At 35.1% G+C, this 22,712-nt stretch overlaps 1 protein-coding gene across 7 annotated transcripts in view; it reads left to right on the forward strand.

The window, feature by feature from the left end:
- The window catches only part of ATM (ATM serine/threonine kinase), a 142,826-nt gene that overhangs the window by 17,186 nt on the left and 102,928 nt on the right, over nt 1-22,712 (forward strand). For all 7 annotated transcript variants that reach the window (XR_014267987.1, XM_082476826.1, XM_082476827.1 and 4 more), the window contains 13 exons: nt 1,212-1,377; nt 2,038-2,276; nt 3,908-4,071; nt 9,063-9,232; nt 11,210-11,581; nt 13,037-13,231; nt 14,470-14,565; nt 15,377-15,602; nt 17,449-17,574; nt 18,136-18,261; nt 19,196-19,285; nt 20,373-20,544; nt 21,678-21,877. Coding sequence is in view for 6 of the 7 variants with exons in the window: in XM_082476826.1 (XP_082332952.1) it covers nt 1,212-1,377; nt 2,038-2,276; nt 3,908-4,071; nt 9,063-9,232; nt 11,210-11,581; nt 13,037-13,231; nt 14,470-14,565; nt 15,377-15,602; nt 17,449-17,574; nt 18,136-18,261; nt 19,196-19,285; nt 20,373-20,544; nt 21,678-21,877 (2,342 nt within the window). In the remaining variant the exon portion in view is untranslated. The remainder of the gene's footprint in view (nt 1-1,211; nt 1,378-2,037; nt 2,277-3,907; nt 4,072-9,062; nt 9,233-11,209; nt 11,582-13,036; nt 13,232-14,469; nt 14,566-15,376; nt 15,603-17,448; nt 17,575-18,135; nt 18,262-19,195; nt 19,286-20,372; nt 20,545-21,677; nt 21,878-22,712) is intronic.

Genomic DNA, 22,712 nt, shown 5'->3' on the forward strand with positions numbered 1-22,712 from the left:
CTGTTTCACCACTTTGCTCTTGCCAAGTAATAAGAAGGAAATGCTAAAGATAACGCCTCCTGTTTTTCTGTCTCCAAATTTGTGTGTGTTAACTCATGTTTTTACCATTATTTAGGTATTGCATGTAGTGAAAAAACTTTGGGAAGCAGTTGTGTAGAGTTCTATAAAGTCAGATATGATAGGAATCATTTGAAAAATCATTTTTCTTACTATTGGATGTTTGAGGTTTTTATATTGTCCTTATTCTTTGAATTTAACATTTCTGACTTTAAGCTATTTCTGCAGAATTATTTGACATATACAGTTGAAATTATTCTTAAGTCACTTTGCTAACTGAGGACTTCCTATTATCTCTTTATGGGAAGAAAATCCTGCCTTAGCAACTTTGCTTTTCATTGTGTTGGGAGATAATTCTCAATGCATTTCACGTTTCTGCATGTCATGTCAGAGACATGACACTGACTGTTCTTTTCCAGACTGTTTTTTAAAGTATGTTTGTACAGTGAGCCTTGGAAGATGGAGATGATAGAGATGATGGCCTCCTCTAGAACAAAGGACAAGTTTGCTTGCAGTTTATTGCTTGGGATTTCTCTCCTGTATTGTAGCTCATCATTTGCACTGTGTCACCTGTCCCTCTTCTCATTGCTTTTGAGATTGAGGAATTTATGCAAAAATGAAGGTACTCTGGCTACTATCACTGCTGTGAGAAATAAATTGTTCTCTTTCTCTGATCAGGAATTTCATGTCTTGTGCCAATATCCATGAAACTGGCATTCTAATTGGTTAGGTTACAAATAGTGTAAAGTCTCAGATCTTTCACAGTTCTTGACACACTTTACCCACATTATTAATCAAATAGCACTAAGACAAAACAAAACAAAACTGTGGAGAGTACACTGTCAAGTACTTTGTTAGGCCTAGCTGAAGGAATTTAGGAATAGAGAAGTTAAGTAGCTTATCTGAGATCTGGCTCTTAAACTGGTGTTCACATACTCTGCTGCCTGTAGTTCCTGTCTTGAAGGCAGTTTAATTTATAAAAATAAATATTGATGGAATGCTCTTACTGTATTAAGTATAAATTAGTATAATTTTTAATATTTTGTGGGATTATTGAAATTTAAATTGAATTGTGACATCTAAGTTAAATGTTTTGATAGTTTTCTTTTTAAAAACATAACTAACATGGTTTTTTGTTTTTTTTTTTTTTTAAGAATTGTTCTCTGTGTACTTCCAGCTGTATCTTAAACCTTCACAAGACATTAATAGAGTTTTGGTGGCTAGAATAATTGAAGCTGTGACCAAAGGATGCTGTTCGCAGACTGATGGATTAAATTCCGAATTTTTGGATTTTTTTTCCAAGGCTATTCAGCATGCAAGGTAATCTAATCTGTTTTTATTTTGTATTGGAAATCCATTTGATCTTTTTGCAAGACTGTGTTTTAGATTCAGTAACTAAATTTTACCAACTTTAAAACATCATTGGCCGATTATAGTAGAACTAGTGGATTCCCAAGGAAGGTGTTAGGTCCAACACTTCCTGAATATCCAATATGCAGAACATGTAATGATGTTCTTGAGTGGGGAGATCTGTCTTGCTTTTTTAATAACAGGAAAAGCTATATGGCCTCTAAGTATTTTTATTTTCCTGATTTTTGAAGATAGATATAATGTGCTAAGAATAAAATGAAATAGGAATATATTTTGGAAATATCAGTATCTTATATTTGTGTGGCATTACCCAATTTATAATGTGAAATATTTTATAAATGGTAGGTATTACAAATTAGTTTTATATAGTTTTGGGCAATGTTTCAGCAGCAGGGAGAGCTAACAGGAGTGATCTCCCAATGCCAAATAGGAACTATTTTTTTGTTGTTGCTAAGTAGTGCTGCTATGATTTTTCTGAATAATTCTGAAAGTAAGGCTACTATTATTTGAAAATCAGAACTTTTTTTTCTTTCAGCAAGCAACTTCATTACTGTCTTCAGTTTCTGCATTTTCCCCCGTTATATTAAGTCTGTTTATTTTCTGTTACAGACAAGAAAAGAGCTCTGCAGGTCTAAATCATATCTTAGCAGCATTTATTATCTTCCTCAAGACTTTGGCTGTTAACTTTCGAATTCGAGTATGTGAATTAGGAGATGAAATTCTTCCTACCTTACTTTATATCTGGACTCAACATAGACTTAATGATTCTTTAAAAGAAGTAATTATTGAGTTATTTCAACTGCAAATTTATATCCATCATCCAAAGGGAGCCAAAACTCAAGAAAAAGGTATAAAGAAAGTTTTTGCTATTTTGAATTTGCTTCTTCATTGAAATATAGAGGGTTAAGTATGAAATCTGTATGTTATAGGAGGTTATGACCTTCCTCTGGATTGCTGTGCTTGGTAATAGTGTCAGTCATGAGGATCTTTTTCACACTTTTTTTTTTTAATTTGAAGCTATGGTAGGTAGCAAATCATATCATGCCTTACCATTTGTTTAGTACAATGCTACATTTTGTGAGGAATACAAACAAATATGAGACACTATTCCCTCTAGGAGCTGATTATGCAGCAATAATTAGGTGCTAAGAGGTGTGACACGGACTGTAAGAGTAAAAGAATTTAGAGAAGGCAGGATCTTGTTTATCTACATATTGCTTTTATTAGAAAATAAAATAGATAAATGTGGATTGAACCAGCCAGATTAGTCAGTTCCCAAGGAAGATAAATACATATTGCCTTAAACCTCATATAGTTATTCCAGGCTGCTGTTTGCTAGGGAAACCAGAAATGAATGACTTATCCTCCCTTCATTCCTTTATGTTTGTCTTTCACCAAAAGAGTATTGCATGGATGATGTAGGTCCATTCAGTAGACAGGAACTTTACTGGGTGGAACTGGAATTGAATGAGTTCTCTCATGCTTAGGCTATGTTTTGAATCTGGCTTGTACTAACCTTTGGACCAATTCATCATGGCTAGTGTAATGACCTTATTAAGGAACTTCATTGAATAATAGCTAAAATAGAGGAAAACTGTTGTAGCCACTTTTTATCCAAAGCAGCTGTGTATGTTTCATGGGCTCTTCTAGTATGTATAGTTAGATGTATTTGTAGCCCATGAAACCACTGTAGGTGAAAGAATGGTGGCTTTCCTTAGTTTTTCATCCTTCACATAGCTCTCACCAGAATGAAAATCAGGATTATGAAGAGATGGTGAGACATGTTTAGGGTTTTAGTTAAGTGCATGTTTAGGATGAATTGAAAATTGGCAGATGATGAGGCTGTCAGAAACACTAATATAGTTTTAGTATACATTAATAGATTTTAAATAGGTTCTTTGTTTTGTGGGAGGAAACAGCCCCATTGTTCCCCATACTCGTTAGATTGCGGTTGGGAATATTATGCTTACCAGATTTTGTAGAGTCACCATTTTAAGAGGGACATAAGTTGACTGGAGTGTGTCTAGGGAAAGATGACTGGGATGATGATAAGTCTGGATAATGTGTTATTTTTACACTTGTTGAAGGAACTGGTAATGTTTTTCTCTTAAAGACATACAGAGAAGTTGGTCCTTATGTAAAAGAGGGAAAGTATTAATTTGCTTTGGGGGAGAGAAGAAATTAAAGTTTGATTGAGATTTTGATTGAATTGGTTAGAGATAGTTAGATCAGAATATGGAAGAATTTTATAAGAAATACAGTTAACTGAGTGTGAAATGTGTGAAATGGACATCATTATGAAGTAGAGCTTGTCAAGGATATTGTCAGAAGAGCCATTAGTACTAACTAGGCTGGACCAGATGTCTTCTAATGTTGTTTCCACCTTAACAGCTGAATAGTTTTGTGGGAGTTGGCAGTGCAAGTGAATTGTACGTATAAATTATATTTTAATTTAATTAATTATTTTTAAAAATTACAGGTGCCTATGAATCAAGAAAGTGGAAAAGTATCTTATACAATGTATATGATCTGCTAGTTAATGAAATAAGTCATATAGGAAGCAGAGGGAAATATTCTTCAGCATCTCGTAATATTGCTGTCAAGGAAAACTTGATTGAATTGATGGCAGATATTTGTCACCAGGTATAGTAGATCTTGTCACATTTTGAAATTTCCCGTTAATTCTTTTATTGGGCCTGTAAAAAGCCTGTAAAATTACTCTGTACATGTAACTATTCCTTTCAAAACACCATAAATATTTAGCATTGCCCTTCTAACTTAAGAGGTAACTATCTTGCAAATATAAACTTAGGGAAAAAACTGATGATGAACTTTTCCATTCTTAAGAAAACTGTCTACAGGCAATAAGATTATCCTAACCCTATGTGTTTTCTTTCTTTGTTTTTTTCCTGATTTAGAAATCACATGACATAAAATTCATTATTTTAAAGGGTGTAATTCAGTGGTTTTTAGCATTTTCACTCTGTTGTGCAACCATCACCACTAATTCCAGAGCATTTCCATCACTGCCAAAACAAACTTTGTACCTATTAGCAGTCAGCCTCAATTCCCTGCTTCCAGTTCCTAGCAGCCAGCCACTAATCTACTTTTTGCCTTTGTGGATTTGCCTGTTTTGGACATTTCATATAAATTGAATCATACGATGTGTGGTCTTTTGTGTCTGGCTTCTTTCACTAAGCATAATGTTTTCAAGGTTCTTCCATGTCGTACCATGAATCAATATTTCATTCTTTTTTATCGCTGAGTAATATTCAATTGTATGGATATATTACATTTTGTTTACCCATTCATCAGTTGATGGCTTAATGTTTTTTTTTTCTCCATAGAAGAAATTTTAAAATTTATGCAATTTTTAAAGGTTATACTCCATTTACAGTTATTACAAAATATTGTCTATATTCCCTGTGTTGTACAATACATCCTTACAATAAACTCCCACTCAGTAGTTTGTTACCCCCCATCCCCCACTGGTAACCACTGGTTTGTTCTCTGTATCTGTGAGTCTGCGTCTTTTTTGTTATATTCACTAGTTTGTTGTGTTTTTTAGATTCCACATGTAAGTGATATCATACAGTATTTGTCTTTCTCTGTCCGACTTATTTCACTTAGCATAACGCCCTCCAAGTCTATCTGTGTTGCTGCGAATGGCAGAACTTCTTTCTTTTTTTATGGCTGAGTAGTAGTCTTCTGTGTGTGTGTGTGTGTGTGTATGTGTGTGTATATACATATATATATATGTATATACACTCACCAATCTTTATCCATTCATCTCTTGATGGACACTGAAGTTGCTTCCATATCTTGGCAGTTGATGCTGCTGTGAACATTGGGTGCATGTACCTTTTTTTTTTTTTTTTTTAAGATTTACTAATTATTTATTTATTTATTTATTTTTGGCTGTGTTGGGTCTTCGTTTCTGTGTGAGGGCTTTCTCTAGTTGCGGCAAGTGGGGGCCACTCCTCATCGCGGTGCACGGGCCTCTCACTATCGCGGCCTCTCTTGTTGCGGAGCACGGGCTCCAGACGCGCAGGCTCAGTAGCTGTGGCTCATGGGCCTGGTTGCTCCGCGGCATGTGGGATCTTCCCAGACCAGGGCTCGAATCCGTGTCCCCTGCATTGGCCAGCAGATTCTCAACCACTGCACCACCAGGGAAGCCCCAGCATGTACCTTTTTGAATTAGTGTTTTTGTTTTTTTTGGATATATACCCAGGAGAATTTTACTGGGTCATATGGTAATTCTAATTTTAGTTTTTTGAGAAACCTCCATAGTGTTTTCCACATTAGCTGCACCAATTTACAGTCCCCCCAACAGTGTATGAGGGATCCTTTTTCTCCACATCCTTGCCACCATTTTTTATTTGTGTTCTTTTTGATGATAAACATGATAACCATTCTGACAGGTGTGAAGTGATATTATGGTTTTGATTTGCATTTTCCTGATGATTAGCAGGCATGTTGAGCATCCTTTCATGTGCCTGTTGGTCATCTGCGTTTCCTCTTTGGAAAAATGTATGTTCAGGTCGTCTGCCCATTTTTTAATAATGTTGTTTGTTTGTTTTTTTGATGTTGAGCTGTATGAACTGTTTATATGTGTGAATATTAACCCCTTATTGGTCATATTATTTGCAAACATTTTCTCCCATTCAGTAGGTTGTCTTTTCATTCACTGGATAGTTTCCTTTGCTGTGCAAAAGCTTGTGAGTTTAATTGGGTCCCATTTGCTTATTTTTGCTTTTATTTCCTTTTCTTTAGGAGATGAATCCAAAAAAGTATTGCTATGACTTACGTCAGAGGGTGTTCTGCCTGTGTTTTCATCTAGGAGTTTTACAGTATTCAGTCTTACATTTATGTCTTTAATTCATTTTATTTTTGTATATGATATTAGAGGACGTTCTAATTTCATTCTTTTACATGTAGCTGTCCAGTTTTCCCAGCACCACTTATTGAAGAGACTGTCTTTTCTCCATTGTATATTCTTGCCTCCTTTGTCATAGATTAATTGACCATAAGTGCATGGGTTTATTTCTGGGCTCTCTATCCTGTTCCATTGATCTATGTGTCTGTTTTTGTGCCAGCACCACACTGTTTTGATTACTGTAGCTTTGTAGTCTGTATAGTCTGAAGTCAGGGAGTGTGATTCTTCCAGCTCTGTTGTTCTTCCTCAAGACTGTTTTGGCTATTTGGGGTCTTTTGTGTTTCCATACAAATTTTAAAGTTATTTGTTCTGGTTCTGTGAAAAATGCCATTGGTATTTTGATAGGGATTGCATTGAATCTGTAGATTGCCTTGGGTAATATGGTCATTTTAACAATGTTGATTCTTCTGGTCCAAGAACACAGTATATCTTTCCATCTGTTTGTGTCATCTTCAGTTTCTTTCATCACAGTCTTACAGTTTTCCAAGGACAGGTCTTTTGTCTCCTGTAGGCAAAAGGTTTATTCTAGGTATTTTATTCTTTTTAATGCAAGGTAAATGGGATTGTTTCCTTAATTTCTCTTTCTGATAGTTCATTAGTGTATAGAATTGCAACAGATTTCTGTATATTAATTTTGTATCCTGCAACTTTACTCAGTTCATTGATGAGCTCTAGTAGTGTTCTGGTAGCATCTTTAGGGTTTTCTATGTATGTATCATGTCATCTGCAAACAGTGACAGTTTTACTTCTTCTTTTCCAATTTGGATTCCTTTTATTTCTTTTTCTTCTCTGATTGCTGTGGCTAGGACTTCCAAAACTATGTTGAAGAAAAGTGGCAAGAGTGGACATCCTTGTCTTGTTCCTGATCTGAGAGGAAATACGTTCAGCTTTTCAGCGTTGAGTATGATGTTAGCTGTGGGTTTGTTATATATGGACTTTATTATGCAGAGGTATATTCCCTCTATGCTTGCTTTCTGGAAAGTTTTTATTATAAATGGATGTTGAATTTTATCAAAAGCTTTTTTGTATCTATTGAGATGATCAGATGGTTTTTATTTTTCAGTTTGTTAATGTGGCATATCATATTGATTGATTTGCAAATATTGAGAAATCCTTGCATCCCTGGGATAAATCCCACTTGATCATGGGATATGATCCTTTTTTTATATATATAAATTTTTATTTATTTATTTATTTATGGCTGTGTTGGGTCTTCGTTGCTACGCGCAGGCTTTCTCTAGTTGCGGAGAGCGGGGGCTACTCTTTGTTGCGGTGCATGGGCTTCTCATTGCGGTGGCTTCTCTTGTTGCGGAGCACAGGCTCTAGGCACATGGGCTTCAGTAGTTGTGGCTCACAAGCTCTAGAGCACAGGCTCAGTAGTTGTGGCACATGGGCTTAGTTGCTCCGCGGCATGTGGGATCTTCCCGGACCAGGGCTCGAACCTGTGTCCCCTGCATTGGCAGGTGGATTCTTAACCACTGCGCCACCAGGGAAGTCCCGGGTATGATCTTTTTACTCTATTGTTGGATTCGTTTTGTTAGTATTTTGTTGAGGATTTTTGCATCTATGTTCATCAGTGATATTGGCCTATAATTTTCTTTTTTTGTGATATCTGTGTCTGGTTTTGATATCAGGGTGATGCTGGCCTCATAGTTCAGAATTGTTCCTTCCTCTGCAGTTTCTTGGAATAGTTTCAGGATAGGTGTTAAGTCTCTACATGTTTGTAGAATTTACCTGTGAAGCCATCTGTTGCTGGACTTTTGTTTGTTGGGAGTTTTAAAATTACTGATTCAATTTCATTTCTGGTTATTGGTCTGTTCACATTTTCTATTTCTTCCTGGTTCAGTCTTGGGAGATTGTACCTTTCTAAGAATTTGTCTGTTTCTTCTAGGTTGTCCACTTTATTGGCATATAGCTGTTTGTAGTAGTCTCTTATGATCCTTTGTATTTCTGTGGTGTCAGTTGTAACTTCTTTTTCGTTTCTGATTATATTGATTTGGGCCCTCTCCCTTTTTTTTCTTGATGAGTCTGCCTAAAGGCTTATCAATTTTGTTTATCTTTTCGAAGAACCAGCTTTTAGTTTCATTGATCTTTTCTATTATTTTTTTAGTCTCTATTTCATTTATCTAAAACCTATGGGACTCATCAAAAGCAGTTCTAAGAGGGAAGTTTGACCTCAGAAAACAAGAAAAATCTCAAACAACCTAACTTTACATCTAAAGGAGGTAGAGAAAGAATAAACGAAACCCAAAGTTAGTAGAAGGAAAGAAATCATAAAGATCAGAGCAGAAGTAAATGAAATAAAGACAATGTTTCTTAAGTAAAACTTTTCCCCAGAGATTTGGTTACCATCCTAGGGTAATTTCACTTGTCAAATATTTTCTTAACACTAAGTTTATGATTTAATATCTTTGAAACTAGAGGTTTTTGCTTTACTTTTAGATGTTTTGGTCCTTTTAGTAAAGTTTCCCAGGAACTAAAACTAATAACTTACTTGGTAATATCTGCTTTCTAGAGAGCCATTATTATCTGCAAAATGTTTGTAACCATATTATCAGATTCACATATTTCTGTAGTTTATTACTCTTGCTTTATGACCAACCTGTATCTTCATCTAAGAAGGAACATTTTTTGCTAATGAACTATTAGAAACAATAACAGTTTTAAAAAAATAGGTTTTCCTTTTGTTGTTTTACAGGTTTTTAATGAAGATAATAGATCTTTGGAGATTTCTCAGTCTTACACAACCACACAAAGAGAATTTAGTGATTACAACGCACCTTGCAAAAAGAGGAAAATAGAATTAGGCTGGGAAGTAATAAAGGATCATCTTCAGAAGTCACAGAATGATTTTGACATTGTGCCTTGGTAAAATATTGTTTTTTGTCTTTCAATATCATTTTAGTCTCATTAATTTTTCTCACAAGACCCCCAGTAGATTCCTTTACCTCATTGGCCTGGCCAGAACTAGGTCACTCCCAAAGCAATGACTGACAAAGGGGAAGGTGATTACTGGGACATGTGAGATCAACCACCATGGCTTATCTGCTAGAGGCCAGGAATAGGGCACCTTTCCTAAGCATATTGCCATAGCAAGGACGAGGGAGAATGGCTGCTTGGTAGGCGATCGGTACTGTGTGCCTCATGGAATTCAGTGAGTTGTATACCTCAACACAAAGAGATTTTACCATGCTTGGCACCTTCTAATAGAATTAGAATAGGAAGAAATTAAAGATAGTATTCAGAAATCACAGAATAGTTTGGACCTTATGCCATGATAAAGGTTATTTTTTACTATTTGCTCTGTTCTTTTTTAAAATTTATTTATTTATTTTTGGTTGCGTTGGGTCTTCGTTGCTGCGCACGGGGTTTTCTCTAGTTGCAGCGAGCGGGGACTACCCTTCTTTGTGGTGCGCGGGCTTCTCATTGCGGTGGCTTCGCTTGTTGCGGAGCATGGGCTCTAGGTGCGTGGGGTTCAGTAGTTGTGGCACGCGGGCTCAGTAATTGTGGCTCACGAGCTATAGAGCACAGGCTCAGTAGTTGTGGCACACGGGCTTAGTTGCTCCACGGCATGTGGGAGTCTTCCCAGACCAGGGCTCGAGCCCGTGTCCCCTGCGTTGGCAGGCGGATTCTTAACCACTACGCCACCCAGGAAGTTCCATTTGCTCTGTTCTTTAGTCTCATATAGCATTTGCAGTTATTTAAGTAATTAAATAAATTGTGGAATTCTTTGGAATCACAAAATATTAGGTCTGTTAGGAATCTGTAGAATTCATGCAGCTCAGCCTTTTTGCTTTACCAAAAAGACAACTGCAACTGAGAAAAGTTAAGCAGCTTGCATAAGGACAGTTACAAATTTTTAGATTACAGTCATACTTTTGTTAACAGTGCTCTTTGATTTTTCCCCTGTTGATGTAATGTTTAAATATAATTGAGTGTGGGAGGAAATCGTATTGATTTAGATACCTATTGCTAAATTTTCTATAGTTGTTGCCTATTTCATATTCTTTAATTTGTCCACTTAGTGAAGTTATTTATTGAACACCTACTATGTACCAAGCATAAGGGATAGAGGGTGAACAAGATATAGTTCCTATTCTTGAGTAGCACGCATTTTAGAGAACTTGCAGCAAATACTTATTGAATTAACTGAATTAACATCAAGAGAAAACAGTTTTTCGGGGTTTTTGTTTGTTTTCCTGTTCTAGAGGAATATTATTGGTGGCCGAAGAGCAGGAATGTGTGCGATAAGTAAGAAGTAGAATGTTGGTAATTTAGTTATTTAAAGTTACTGTGTAAGCAAAATATGATAGCTTACCCAGCTAGCCTAATCAGTCTTCTTGCCACTTTAGGAAGTAGGGCCTAATAAATATTAAGAGCCAGTTTAGGGCTTCCCTGGTGGTGCAGTGGTTGAGAATCTGCCCACCAATGCAGGGCACATGGGTTCGAGTCCTGGTCTGGGAAGATCCCACATGCCGCGGAGCAACTGGGCCCGTGAGCCACAATTACTGAGCCTGCGCGTCTGGAGCCTGTGCTCCGCAACAAGAGAGGCCGCGATAGTGAGAGGCCTGTGCACTGCGATGAAGAGTGGCCCGCGCTTGCACAACTAGAGAAAGCCCTCCCACAGAAACGAAGACCCAACACAGCCATAAATAAATAAATTAATTAAAAAAAAATAAGAGTCTCTTAAAAAAAAAAAAAAGAGCCAGTTTATTATGAGAGTAGTCTGGAAAATGATGATGATAATATTCTAATTAGGATATTATAAGAATACTATGTCTATATATTTTCTTTTAGCCTCGTAATGAATTTGAATAATTTTCAAATTATTTATACTTGTTTTAGGTTACAGATTGCAACTCAATTAATATCAAAATATCCTTCAAGTTTACCTAACTGTGAGTTGTCACCATTACTAATGATACTACACCAGCTTCTACCTCAACAGCGACATGGGGAACGCACACCATATGTGTTACGATGCCTTATGGAAGTTGCATTGTGTCAAGGCAAGAAATCAAACCTAGAAAGCTCTCAAAAGTCAGATTTACTGAAACTCTGGATTAAAATTTGGTCTATTACTTTTCGTGGTATAAGTTCTGAACAAATACAAGCTGAAAACTTTGGCTTACTTGGAGCCATAATTCAAGGCAGTTTAGTTGAGGTTGACAGAGAATTCTGGAAGTTATTTACTGGGTCAGCCTGCAGACCTTCATGGTAAGTTGACTATGGATTGTATTCTATTTTGCAGCATATATATATATATATATTTTTTCCCCCTGAATTTTGTAATTTCTAACTTCAGTTAAAGATACGTTAAATTCTGTTTCAGATGCTTTTGTTGTTTGTCCGGGAAGTCTTAATAAATAAATAAGTGTAATTTAGTTTCAAATGTGAAGAGATTACTAAGGCCAGTTTTAAAGAATTAAGTGTTTATATTTCTTTTATTTGTAATTGACAATTATTTTTTGCTTGATCTTCATAAACTTTATTTTTTTTTTAGTACTGCATACTGTTACAGTAAGAGATAGTTCTTAATCAAGAATTTTCTCAAATGTAATCAGACTTTTTAGAATTTTTTTGTGTTCATTTAGTCCACAGAAGTTTACTATATGTCTACAGCATGCCAGGCACTGCCCTAAGCATTGGAGGCACAGTGGTAAATAAGATAGACAAGGTCTCTGTCCCTGAAAGAGCTTACTTTTTTTAAAATTGAGGTATAGTTGATTTACAATGTTGTGTTAGTTTCTGGTGTACAGCAGAGTGATTCAGTTTTATATATATGTGTGTGTGTCTGTGTATATATATATATTATATATTTATTACAGGATATTGATTATAGTTCCCTGTGCTATACAATAGGACCTTGTTGTTTATCTATTTTACACATAATAGTTTTTTTTTAACATCTTTATTGGAGTATAATTGCTTTACAGTGGTGTGTTAGTTTCTGCTTTATAACAAAGTGAATCAGCTATACATATACATATATCCCCATATCTCCTCCCTGTTGCGTCTCCCTCCCACCCTCCCTATCCCACCCCTCTAGGTGGTCACAAAGCACGGAGCTGATCTCCGTGTGCTATGTGGCTGCTTCCCACTAGCTATCTATTTTACATTTGATAGTATATATAAGTCCATGCCTCTTTCTCACTTCGTCCCAGCTTACCCTTCCCACTCCCAGTGTCCTCAAGTCCATTCTCTGTGTCTGTGTCTTTATTCCTGTCCTGCCCCTAGGTTCTCCATAACCTTTTTTGTTTGTTTGTTTAGATTCCATATATATGTGTTAGCATACGGTATTTGTTTTTCTCTTTCTGACTTACTTCACTCTGTATGACAGACTCTAGGTCCATCCACCTCACTACAAATAACTCAGTTTGTTTCTTTTTATGGCTGAGTAATATTCCATTATATATATGTGCCACATCTTCTTTATCCATTCATCTGTTGATGGACACTTAGGTTGCTTCCATGTCCTGGCTATTGTAAATAGAGCTGCAATGAACATTGTGGTACATGACTGTTTTTGAATTACATATAATAGTTTGTATCTGCTAATCCCAAACTCCTAATTTATCCCTCCCCCACCTCCTTTCCCCTTTGGTAACCGTAAGTTTGTTTTCTGTGCAAAGAACTTACTTTTAATATTAATTGTCCTTTGTTTTGCTGTAGTCCTGCAGTATGCTGTTTGACTTTGGCACTGACCATGTGTGTAGTTCCAGAAACAGTAAAAACAGGAATGGAGAAGAATATATATGATGTAAACAGAAATTTTTCTTTAAAGGAATTGATAATGAAATGGCTCTTATTCCGTCAGTTAGAGGATGACTTTGAAGACAGTGCAGAGCTGCCTCCAATTCTTCACAGGTAATTTGAGTTCAGTTAGCATGCTGCTGGCTTTTGTTTTGTTTTGTAAGGGGCCCTTCATTTCTTGTTTGATATTAGATGGCTTTATTTTACAATGATCATACAGGATTTCCCAGAATTAGTCCTAGAGGTTAAACAGCCCCTTTGTTTTTATAGTGTTCTGTATCTTTGTGCCTGGATCTTTGTCCAAGTTCTTTTACTTTGTTTTCTCTCTCTGCCTAGACAGTGAGAATAAGGGGGATGTGCATGAAGAATATGTATATAGTTCTTTGAGCACTTATATGTTTCCTTGTGATCGTCTGTAAATAGGTCCATCTGAACATATATCCAACTCATGTATATCCTGGAATCATAATGAGTGTATCTTCTAGGCGAAATATGTTAATGAGGGGAAGAAATTAGAAAAAGCCAAAATGGGACTTAAGCACTAGGATGTGAGCAGCTTGCCCACTTAACCTTTCCAGTCAGTAAATGGAACTGAGTGATTGGAGGACAGACCTCTGGATCCTAGTGATTTTACTTTAATTCCTTTTTAAAAAATTTTTTTTTAATTTTTAATTTTTAAAAATTTTTTATTTTTTGGCTGTGTTGGGTCTTTGTTGCCGCGTGCGGGCTTTCTCTAGTTGCAGCGAGCAGGGGCTGCTCTTTGTTGTGGTGCGTGGGCTTCTCATTGCGGTGGCTTCTCGTTGTGGAGTACAGGCTCTAGGCATGCGGGCTTCAGTAGTTGTAGCATGCGGGCCCTAGAGTGTGCAGGCTTCAGTAGTTGCAGCGCATGGGCTCTAGGGCATGTGGGCTTCAGTAGTTGTGGCGTGTGGGCTCAGTAGTTGTGGCTCGCGGGCTCTAGAGCACAGGCTCAGTAGTTGTGGCACACGAGCTTAGTTGCTCTGCAGCACGTGGGATCTTCCCGGACCAGGGCTCGAGCCCGTGTCCCCTGCATTGGCAGGCGGATTCTTAACCACTGCACCACCAGGGAAGTCCTACTTTAATTTCATAATTGTTTATGCTCTTTAAAAATTTAGTATGATCCTGCTTCTAGGAAGTGTTGAAAATGATAGTAACATAAAATGTATGCTCCTTAAATCCTGTTTTCAGATGTTAAGAAATTCAATAGAGATGAAAGTAGTTTTAATTTTGGATCCAAATTTTAGAGGTCAATATTTATAGCTAAACCCGGGTGTTTAAGAATGCTTTAAATGACTTTTGGTCTTCTAAGTAAAGATTTTTATTTTACTTTATAGGAATTTTCCTCATCTTTCCCTGGAGAAAATTCTTGTGAGTCTCACTATGAAAAACTGTAAAGCTGCAATGAATTTTTTCCAGAGTGTGCCAGAATGGTATGTTATCTAATAGAGTTCTGTGTTATTTTAAGATACAGCTTTAATTAACAAAGATAATAATTTTAGCAAAGTAGTAGCTACATCTTAAAAATTATGAACTAAATTGGTCAATTAAAAAAATCATAACTGTTAGCAAGGGAAAAGTTTCTTTTAATTCAATAATTATACTTTATGTCCTATAGCTTATGTTTATGATGGGATATTAAGAACATAAACATCATGTGGAAATGAGTTCTTTAAAGATGTGACCCATTTTTATATGTCAAATAAAATCTGACTGTTCGCTAAAAACTAACGATAATTGAGGATAGGGGAAACAAGAATAAATCTAAAAACCTCATTTTAGTTGATTGACTCAAGAGGCTTATGTTTATCACTGTGACTGAAAATTCTGTCACTAGCATGAAGATTCCTGTTCTTCCTCTAGAGGGCATAAGATGAAAAAAGATCTACATTTTGGAGAAATCAAAGGTGAAAAAAGGGAAATGTTTCAGATAATGTTATTCTTAGTGTTTATATCTGTTGTTAATTTTTTTTTTTAATACTTTCTGAATTTGCCTTTGAGACTAACTTTTATTTTTTTGTCCATTTATTAGTAAAATTTGCTACTGAATAATGAAATTCTTTACAAGTAATTATCAAAATCCAAAGAAGAGAAGCATTTAAAAGAATAATTCACTAATTGTATAATCAGTCTTTGAATAATATAGATGCTGTTAATGTTTTTATTTGTAATAGATTGCTGCTATATGAAGATGAAATAATAGATAATTTGATTTTACAAATTAAAAATCTTATTTCTTTGAAGTGAGCAACACCAAAAAGATACAGAAGAACCTTCATTCTCAGAAGTTGAAGAACTATTTCTTCAGACAACTTTTGACAAGATGGATTTTTTAACCATTGTGAAAGAACATACTACAGAAAAGCACCAATCCAGTGTAGGCTTTTCTGTCCACCAAAATCTCAAGCAATCACTGGATCGCTATCTTCTGGGATTGTCAGAACAGCTTCTAAATAATTACTCATCTGAGGTGAGATTTTCGAAATCAACTAAAGCCAATATTTGATTCTACTTTGGTAGACTGTTAGGAAGGTTAATTTTAAAAGCAAAGTAGTAGCACATGGCTACATATAGGGAAAATTTAGCATGGAAAAAAGGAAAACTGAAGAAAAACAATTTGACTGTTTTCTTTTACCAGGAATTCTCATAGACATTAAAGAAGTAGAATTCTTTGGGTGAGTTGATGGGTAGTAATAAAGGTTTTGAGCATAGTGATTGTTTGATGAAAAAGAACCTTAGTACAGAGGAGGAAAGTATTACAATAACAGAAAAGGACATAATATAAACTGATCTAATAGATTTTCGTTGCACTTGAAGAGGGAGAATTCATTAGTAAATGAACTAGCAGTCATCCATATTTTAGAGGTCCTTTAGTAATGTCTCACATATCATTTCCTTTGTCCTCTTAAAATCACAAATTCTCTTCGTGTGTGCTGTTTTGTTGCCAAAACTCCTGTGTCTTTCTACCCATTTCTGTGTGTTCAGATAATCCATATGTCAAAATCCTTGCTAAAGCCTTTCTTAGATAATCTCAGCCATACATCTTTTAATTTTAATAGTACTTAATATTTCTATTTTTAAATGACACTTAGCATCTTCTTTGTACCATATACACAAATCTCTCTTAAACTATGCTAGAAGCTCATTAAAGGGCATATATAATTTTTATTAATCTTTGTATCTTCTGCAGTGCTTTGTTATATGATAAATGATAAAATATTTGTTGACTAAAATAAAACCTACAGGCTACTCAAAGGAGTTGATGCAGTAGCCATAATTAACGATACAAAGAGCCAGAGAAGAGGCAGTGTGCCTGTTTGCTCTATCTTGCCCCTAATTACTGACTGACTTCTGGATTACAGTTGTAACCATTTTCATTACAAAGTAATGAGATCTTCCGTGTTTTCCCCTAAAATGACATTTCATACGATATAGGAACAGAAAAATCTGAAAATTTTATTTTTCTGTGTAACCTTTACACACTCTTACATAATTCTATAAAATTGGTTAAGCAGTATCTACTGGCAAAAATGCCTTGTGCTAGTCTGTGGAGTCTAAAAAGCTGAATAAATCAAGGTTCTTATCTCTTAGAAGCTCAAAATGTCATTTTTAAAAAAAATTTTATTTATTTATTTATTTATTTATTTATTTTTGGCTGTGTTGGGTCTTCGTTTCTATGCGAGGGCTTTCTCTAGTTGTGGCAAGCGGGGGCCACTCTTCATCGCGGTGCGCGGGCCTTTCGCTGTCGCGGCCTCTCTTGTTGCGGGGCACAGGCTCCAGACGCACAGGCTCAGTAGTTGTGGCTCACGGGCCTAGTTGCTCCGTGGCATGTGGGATCTTCCCAGACCAGGGCTCGAACACGTGTCCCCTGCATTGGCAGGCAGATTCTCAACCACTGTGCCACCAGGGAAGCCCTCAAAATGTCATTTTAATGTCTCTTATTATGAATCTAACTTCTACTCATGTTCTAAGAGTTACAGACATTTATTTGCCTATCAGTTTTTTTTCTTTCTTTCCTCCTTACCTCAGATATTTAAGGGCTTGTGTGTGCAGTACATTAAGCCACTTTAAGAAGAGATATATTACTTGGCTATTAGGACATACACTACTTCTGTTTTTCCTGGGAACCCTGGTTATCACAACTCTGCAGGGATCCCTCAGATGTTTTTAGAGATGATCAGAATTATGCCACTATTAATTCAATTAACTGAACTTTTGTTTTTTAATATGTACATAAAATTTGCTCTTATAAAAGATAATAGTACTCAAAATGTTTTACAAAATATAAAAATTTTTTATTTGGGTTTTACTTTAAGACTTCAAATTCAGAAACGCTTGTCCGGTGTTCAAGTCTTTTGGTGGGTGTTCTCGGCTGCTATTGTTATGTGGGTGTAATAGCTGAAGAGGAAGCATACAAATCAGAATTATTCCAGAAAGCCAAGGTAGGAAGATTTATGTCAATAATGTTTTGGGTTAATTTGAATGAAATCTATTCCTGGGAAAACTGGTATATGTGTTTGGAAAACAAATTTTTATGTAGGTTAGCTCTTTCTCTTACATTTATGCAGTCTGAGAAGAAATGATATTGTATCTCCTTCCTTAAATTTGAAATTATTTTAAGCCAACTATAAATACAGTAATTGAAATTATATCACATTAAAATTTAATCTCATTAACAAAAATACTGGTGTTTATCTGTACTTTAAAATTTTTTTCCTGGATCAGTTATCCTAAAGAATTCTTAACCAGGAGTGTTAATCAAGTAGGCTCTAAGCATGAAACTGACTTTTATCTCTGGGTGCTGTTCTGTCAGCTTTGTGATTTGTAAGGATAACAGGGTATAAGATTTGTTGTTTTTAAAAATTTGTTCATTTTTAATTATATTTTATAACCAAGTATAACTTCTTAAAATGATTACTTTTACTTCTTAAGTAAAACAAAAAAGCAATCAATAAGCTATGATTTTAACTGAAATTTGGATTTTTCCTTCTTTTTTTTAATAGTCTCTAATGCAGTATGCAGGAGAAAGTATCACTTTGTTTAAAAATAAGACAAATGAAGAATCTAGAATTGTTTCACTGAGAAATATGATACATCTGTGTACACGTTGCTTACATAACTGTACCAAGGTAAGATGTTCTTCCTACTTGACAGCATAGCCTACCTAGGAGATTGATAACTGGTTGGTGTTGTTACTGTTTTTTGGGTCCATTCATAAGTTGATACACTGATTTTAAATTAAATTGGTAAATTAAGGTAGTATCCAGAGGAGAAAAGCAACAGGTAATATGAGTTTCTCATGAAACTAAGTGCACGAAACTAAGCTTCTCAGGAAAGTTTCTGAGATTATTTTACCCCTTTACCATACAACTAATTGGTGACTCTTATTGCCAGTGTATTTTCATTTATTTAATAAAAACTTGTTGACTACTAAGTATGTGATGTGCATACCAGTACACGAGGGCTAGTGGGCACTGCAAAGATAAACAGTTCTAGCACACACATTACTCTCTTTTGCCCAGGTAGTCTTACATAACATTTGGTAGAAAGGGTGCTGCTGTGTGTAATCTTTGTTTTGATTCGGAGCAGGCCTGAGGGGTAGCTGAGCCAGACCAGAGTATTGATAATAACTAGAAACACTTTTTAAAGCTAATGTTAAGTACATGGCCATATATCAATATTATCAGCATGTACTTTTGGTTTTTTAATGTGTTTTTTTGTGTTTTGGTATTAGTGGGGAAGGAGAGTGGAAGAATAAACGCTAAGCTATGATTATTGCTTGCTTATGTTTAGGGGCAATAGCTGGTATTTTACTTTAATGTTGCTTATGCTCAATGAAAGATACTTGCTATAGTTATTATTACTTTAAGAAAAGAGGTTTGTATTTTTGAAGCAATTCATATCTTGCTCCTAATAGTAAACTCTTTATCCATGCTTATTCTGATAATTTCCAGTGTAAACGAAAATCTGCATTTCATTCAAGATAGAGAAAATATTATCTGCAAAGAATAATTGCTTGTTTTTATTTCTGTTTGCCTGGTGTTTTGTTTGTCTTAATTACAGCACAGTCCAAATAAGATTGCATCTGGCTTCTTCTTACGATTATTAACATCAAAGCTAATGAATGATATTGCAGATATTTGTACAAGTTTAGTAAGTATGCTTCCTATTTTACTACCATATTTCATTGATTCTAAGATGCTTTTTATAACTTTGAAATCTCTCTTGAAAAGGGATGCATCTCACAGTATATGGTATGTTATGTTTTTAAAATGTGGAAATTAAATAAAGTTATTTGGTTTGCAGGGGGGAATGTATTTGATTGCTTCTTAATATCAATACCTAGCATAGTGCTTGGCGGTTAATTTCTCAGTAAATAATAATAGACCAAGTGATTGGGAACTAATCATCCGGACTCAGTACATTTTTCTGTATGACATTGTACCAAAATTCAAAATAATTCTCTATTCTTAAAAATAAAAACAAAAACCTTGCCAGACAAGCAACATATTCTCATCGTGATATTTATTTTCCTTTTTCCGTATAAATGGGCTTATATACTTTTTTGTCTGGAACAGTGCCTGGCACATAGTAGATATTCAAATATTTAATGAGTGAAAGAATATTCTGTAACTTGAGTATTTTCATTTAATAATAAATCTTGGTCTTTTTTCCATGTTGCTACTACATAGGGCTATACCTATGTATACTTTTTTTTTTTTGGCAGTACCATGGTATTTCATTATATATGGGAATAGTATATATGTATTTTAACCCAACTAATCTTAATTAAAATTTTAAATGATTTTTTTTTTACAAAGAGTTCTGCAGTAAATTTCTTATGCTTTCATCTCCTTCTATTTGTGCCTATGAAGGATGTAGGATAAATTCTAGAAATGAAATTGCTTGTTCAAAAGGAATGTAAATTTTACTTTTTGATGGATAATGTCATTGTCCTCCAAAATAGTCTTACCAATTTATAATTTTACCTACACCCTCATCAATTTGGGGTAGTATGAAACTTCTTAATATAAGAAATCATTTGTAAAGATTGTGTATTATTCTGCTGTGTAGACAATACAGTTTATGTATCTGTTTTCCTGTTGCAGGACATTTAATAGAAATAATACTGCAGGGTTTCATACACTTGAATCTTGAATTGTTTGATTAGGTCAATTTTAACTACAGCATGCTTCTGAAAGAAGCCAACTTGGAACGTCTTTCTTTCTCTTATTTGAAGGTATCCATTATCAAAAAGCCATTTGACTTTGGAGAAGTAGAATCAGTGGAAGATTGTACTGATGAAAATCTAATGGAGATGGAGGATCAGTCATCCATGAATCTATTTAATGATTACCCTGCTAGTAGTGTTATTGATGCAAATGAATCTGGAGAGAGCCAAATTACTATTGGTAAATATACTTCTACTGCATGGGATTTTTTTTTTTACCTCTTTACATTGATTTGGTATTATGAAAGGCCTCATAGATACTAATTTTATGCTCATTTTATTTCCTTTTTGTATAGTCTATTGGGATTGTTCCCCTCTATACACTTTAGAATTCCCTGATTTTTAATTGAATTTATTAGTTTCCTATTTTATTCTTCATGGGGGAATTTAAAATAATTATTAAATAAATAAAAACATATAATAGGTTATTTGGAAAATAGAAAGCAGGATAGTGCAAAAGTACCCATAATGCCATCATTGTTTACCTTTTTCTGTTATTCTACATAGACCCTTTCAAAATTATAATCAGCATCAACATTCAAATGCCTTTTTATACCTTGTCTGTTTTCTTTTAACATTAATTGTAAGCATTTTTTTCATTTAGGTACTTGTGCTATTGATAACCATACTTTTTAATGGCTCTATAATATCCCAATTAACATACATACCATAATTTACTAGACCACTTTTTTAAAAAATTTACTTATTTATTTTTTATTTTTTGGCTGGGTCAGGTCGTAGTTGCAGCATGCGGGATCTTTGTTGCAGCATACAGGATCTTTCGTTGTGATGTGGGCTCTTTGTTGTGGCGCGCAGGCTTCTCTCTAGTTGTGCGTGAGCTCCAGAGCGTGTGGGCTCTGTAGTTTTGACGTGTGGGCTCCAGAGCATGTGGGCTCTGTAGTTTGCAGCACATGGGCTCTCTAGTTGAGGTGTGTGGGCTTAGTTGCCCCACGGCATGTGGGATCTTAGTTCCCCGACCAGGGATTGAACTGGCTTCCCCTGAATTGGAAGATGGATTCTTAACCACTGGACCACTTTTTTATTGTGAGAAATTTAGATTCCTTTCTAACAGTATTGCAGTGAATATTTGTCTATATAGATTTTTCCATAGATTATTTATTGATGACAGAATCCTAGGGTAACCTTTTATGAAGAATTTTGAAGCTTTTAGTGTGTAATCAATTTCATCATAATTTTGCTTTCCATATATTTTTATCTCTTTGGTTGTTCAAGGGGAAGATATTTGTGTTAATGTTCAATGTATGTGTTTGTTGTACACCTCTCTTAGTCTTAATAAGCGCTTTTTATTTTTAGGTGCCATGAATCCTTTAGCTGAAGAACATCTGTCAAAGCAAGATCTACTTTTTTTAGACATGCTCAAGTTCTTGTGTATGTGTGTAACCACTGCTCAGACCAATACTGTGTCATTTAGAGCAGCTGATATTCGAAGGAAATTGTTAATGTTAATTGATTCTAGCATGCTAGACCTTACCAAATCTCTCCATCTACACATGGTGAGTTCAGTGAAATGAAGAAGTGCTTCAGTTGTGTCTGATGTTGCTAGCTAAATGTAATGGACTGACATATTAGAATCATATAGTACCTTTGAAGACTTGAAATTGCTTCCTTGAGAAATGAATCTGAGACTAGTTATAAAATACACTTTTCTTCTAATATACTGTGAAAAAAATTTAAGTAGATACTGAAACATTAAAACTTAGATGGACTTTGGATAGATTTATTCTCTTTGGGTGTAATTATTATTATTTTAAACTAGGCCAAGAGCCACAGACTCTGAATGTAAAAATAATACTCACATAACATTGTTGTTGAAGTCTGAATCTTGCCTTGACCTTGGTTTATATGCTTTAAAATTTTTAAATGTAATTTCAAAGTGACTGTAAAGTTAAAATACTACAAAACTCCCATATTTCCATCATAAGCCTCTGTAGTTAACATTTTACCACATTTGACTTATCATTCTCTCTTTGCACACTACACACACACACACACACACACACACAAGCACACACTTTTTTTCTGAACCATTTTGAGATTAAATATTCAGACGTGATGCCCCTTTACTTCAGTGTGTATTTCCTAAAAACAATGATACTCTCCTATGTAACCACAGTATAATCATCAGGAAATTAACATTGTATCATTGCATTTAGTTGTCAGGTCTGTTCAGTTTTTTTCAGTGTGGAACAGTTCCTTTGTCTTTCCTTATCTTTCACGACCTTCATATTTTTGAATAGTACAGCCACTTGCGGTATAGAATCCGTCACTTTGAGTTTATCTCATGTTTCCTCATGATTAGATTTAGACTTAACAAAAGTAATCTCTCTC

The sequence above is a fragment of the Balaenoptera physalus genome (genome assembly GCF_965194825.1).
Source record: "Balaenoptera physalus genome assembly, chromosome: 10".
In the NCBI taxonomy this organism is placed as follows: Eukaryota; Metazoa; Chordata; class Mammalia; order Artiodactyla; family Balaenopteridae; genus Balaenoptera; species Balaenoptera physalus.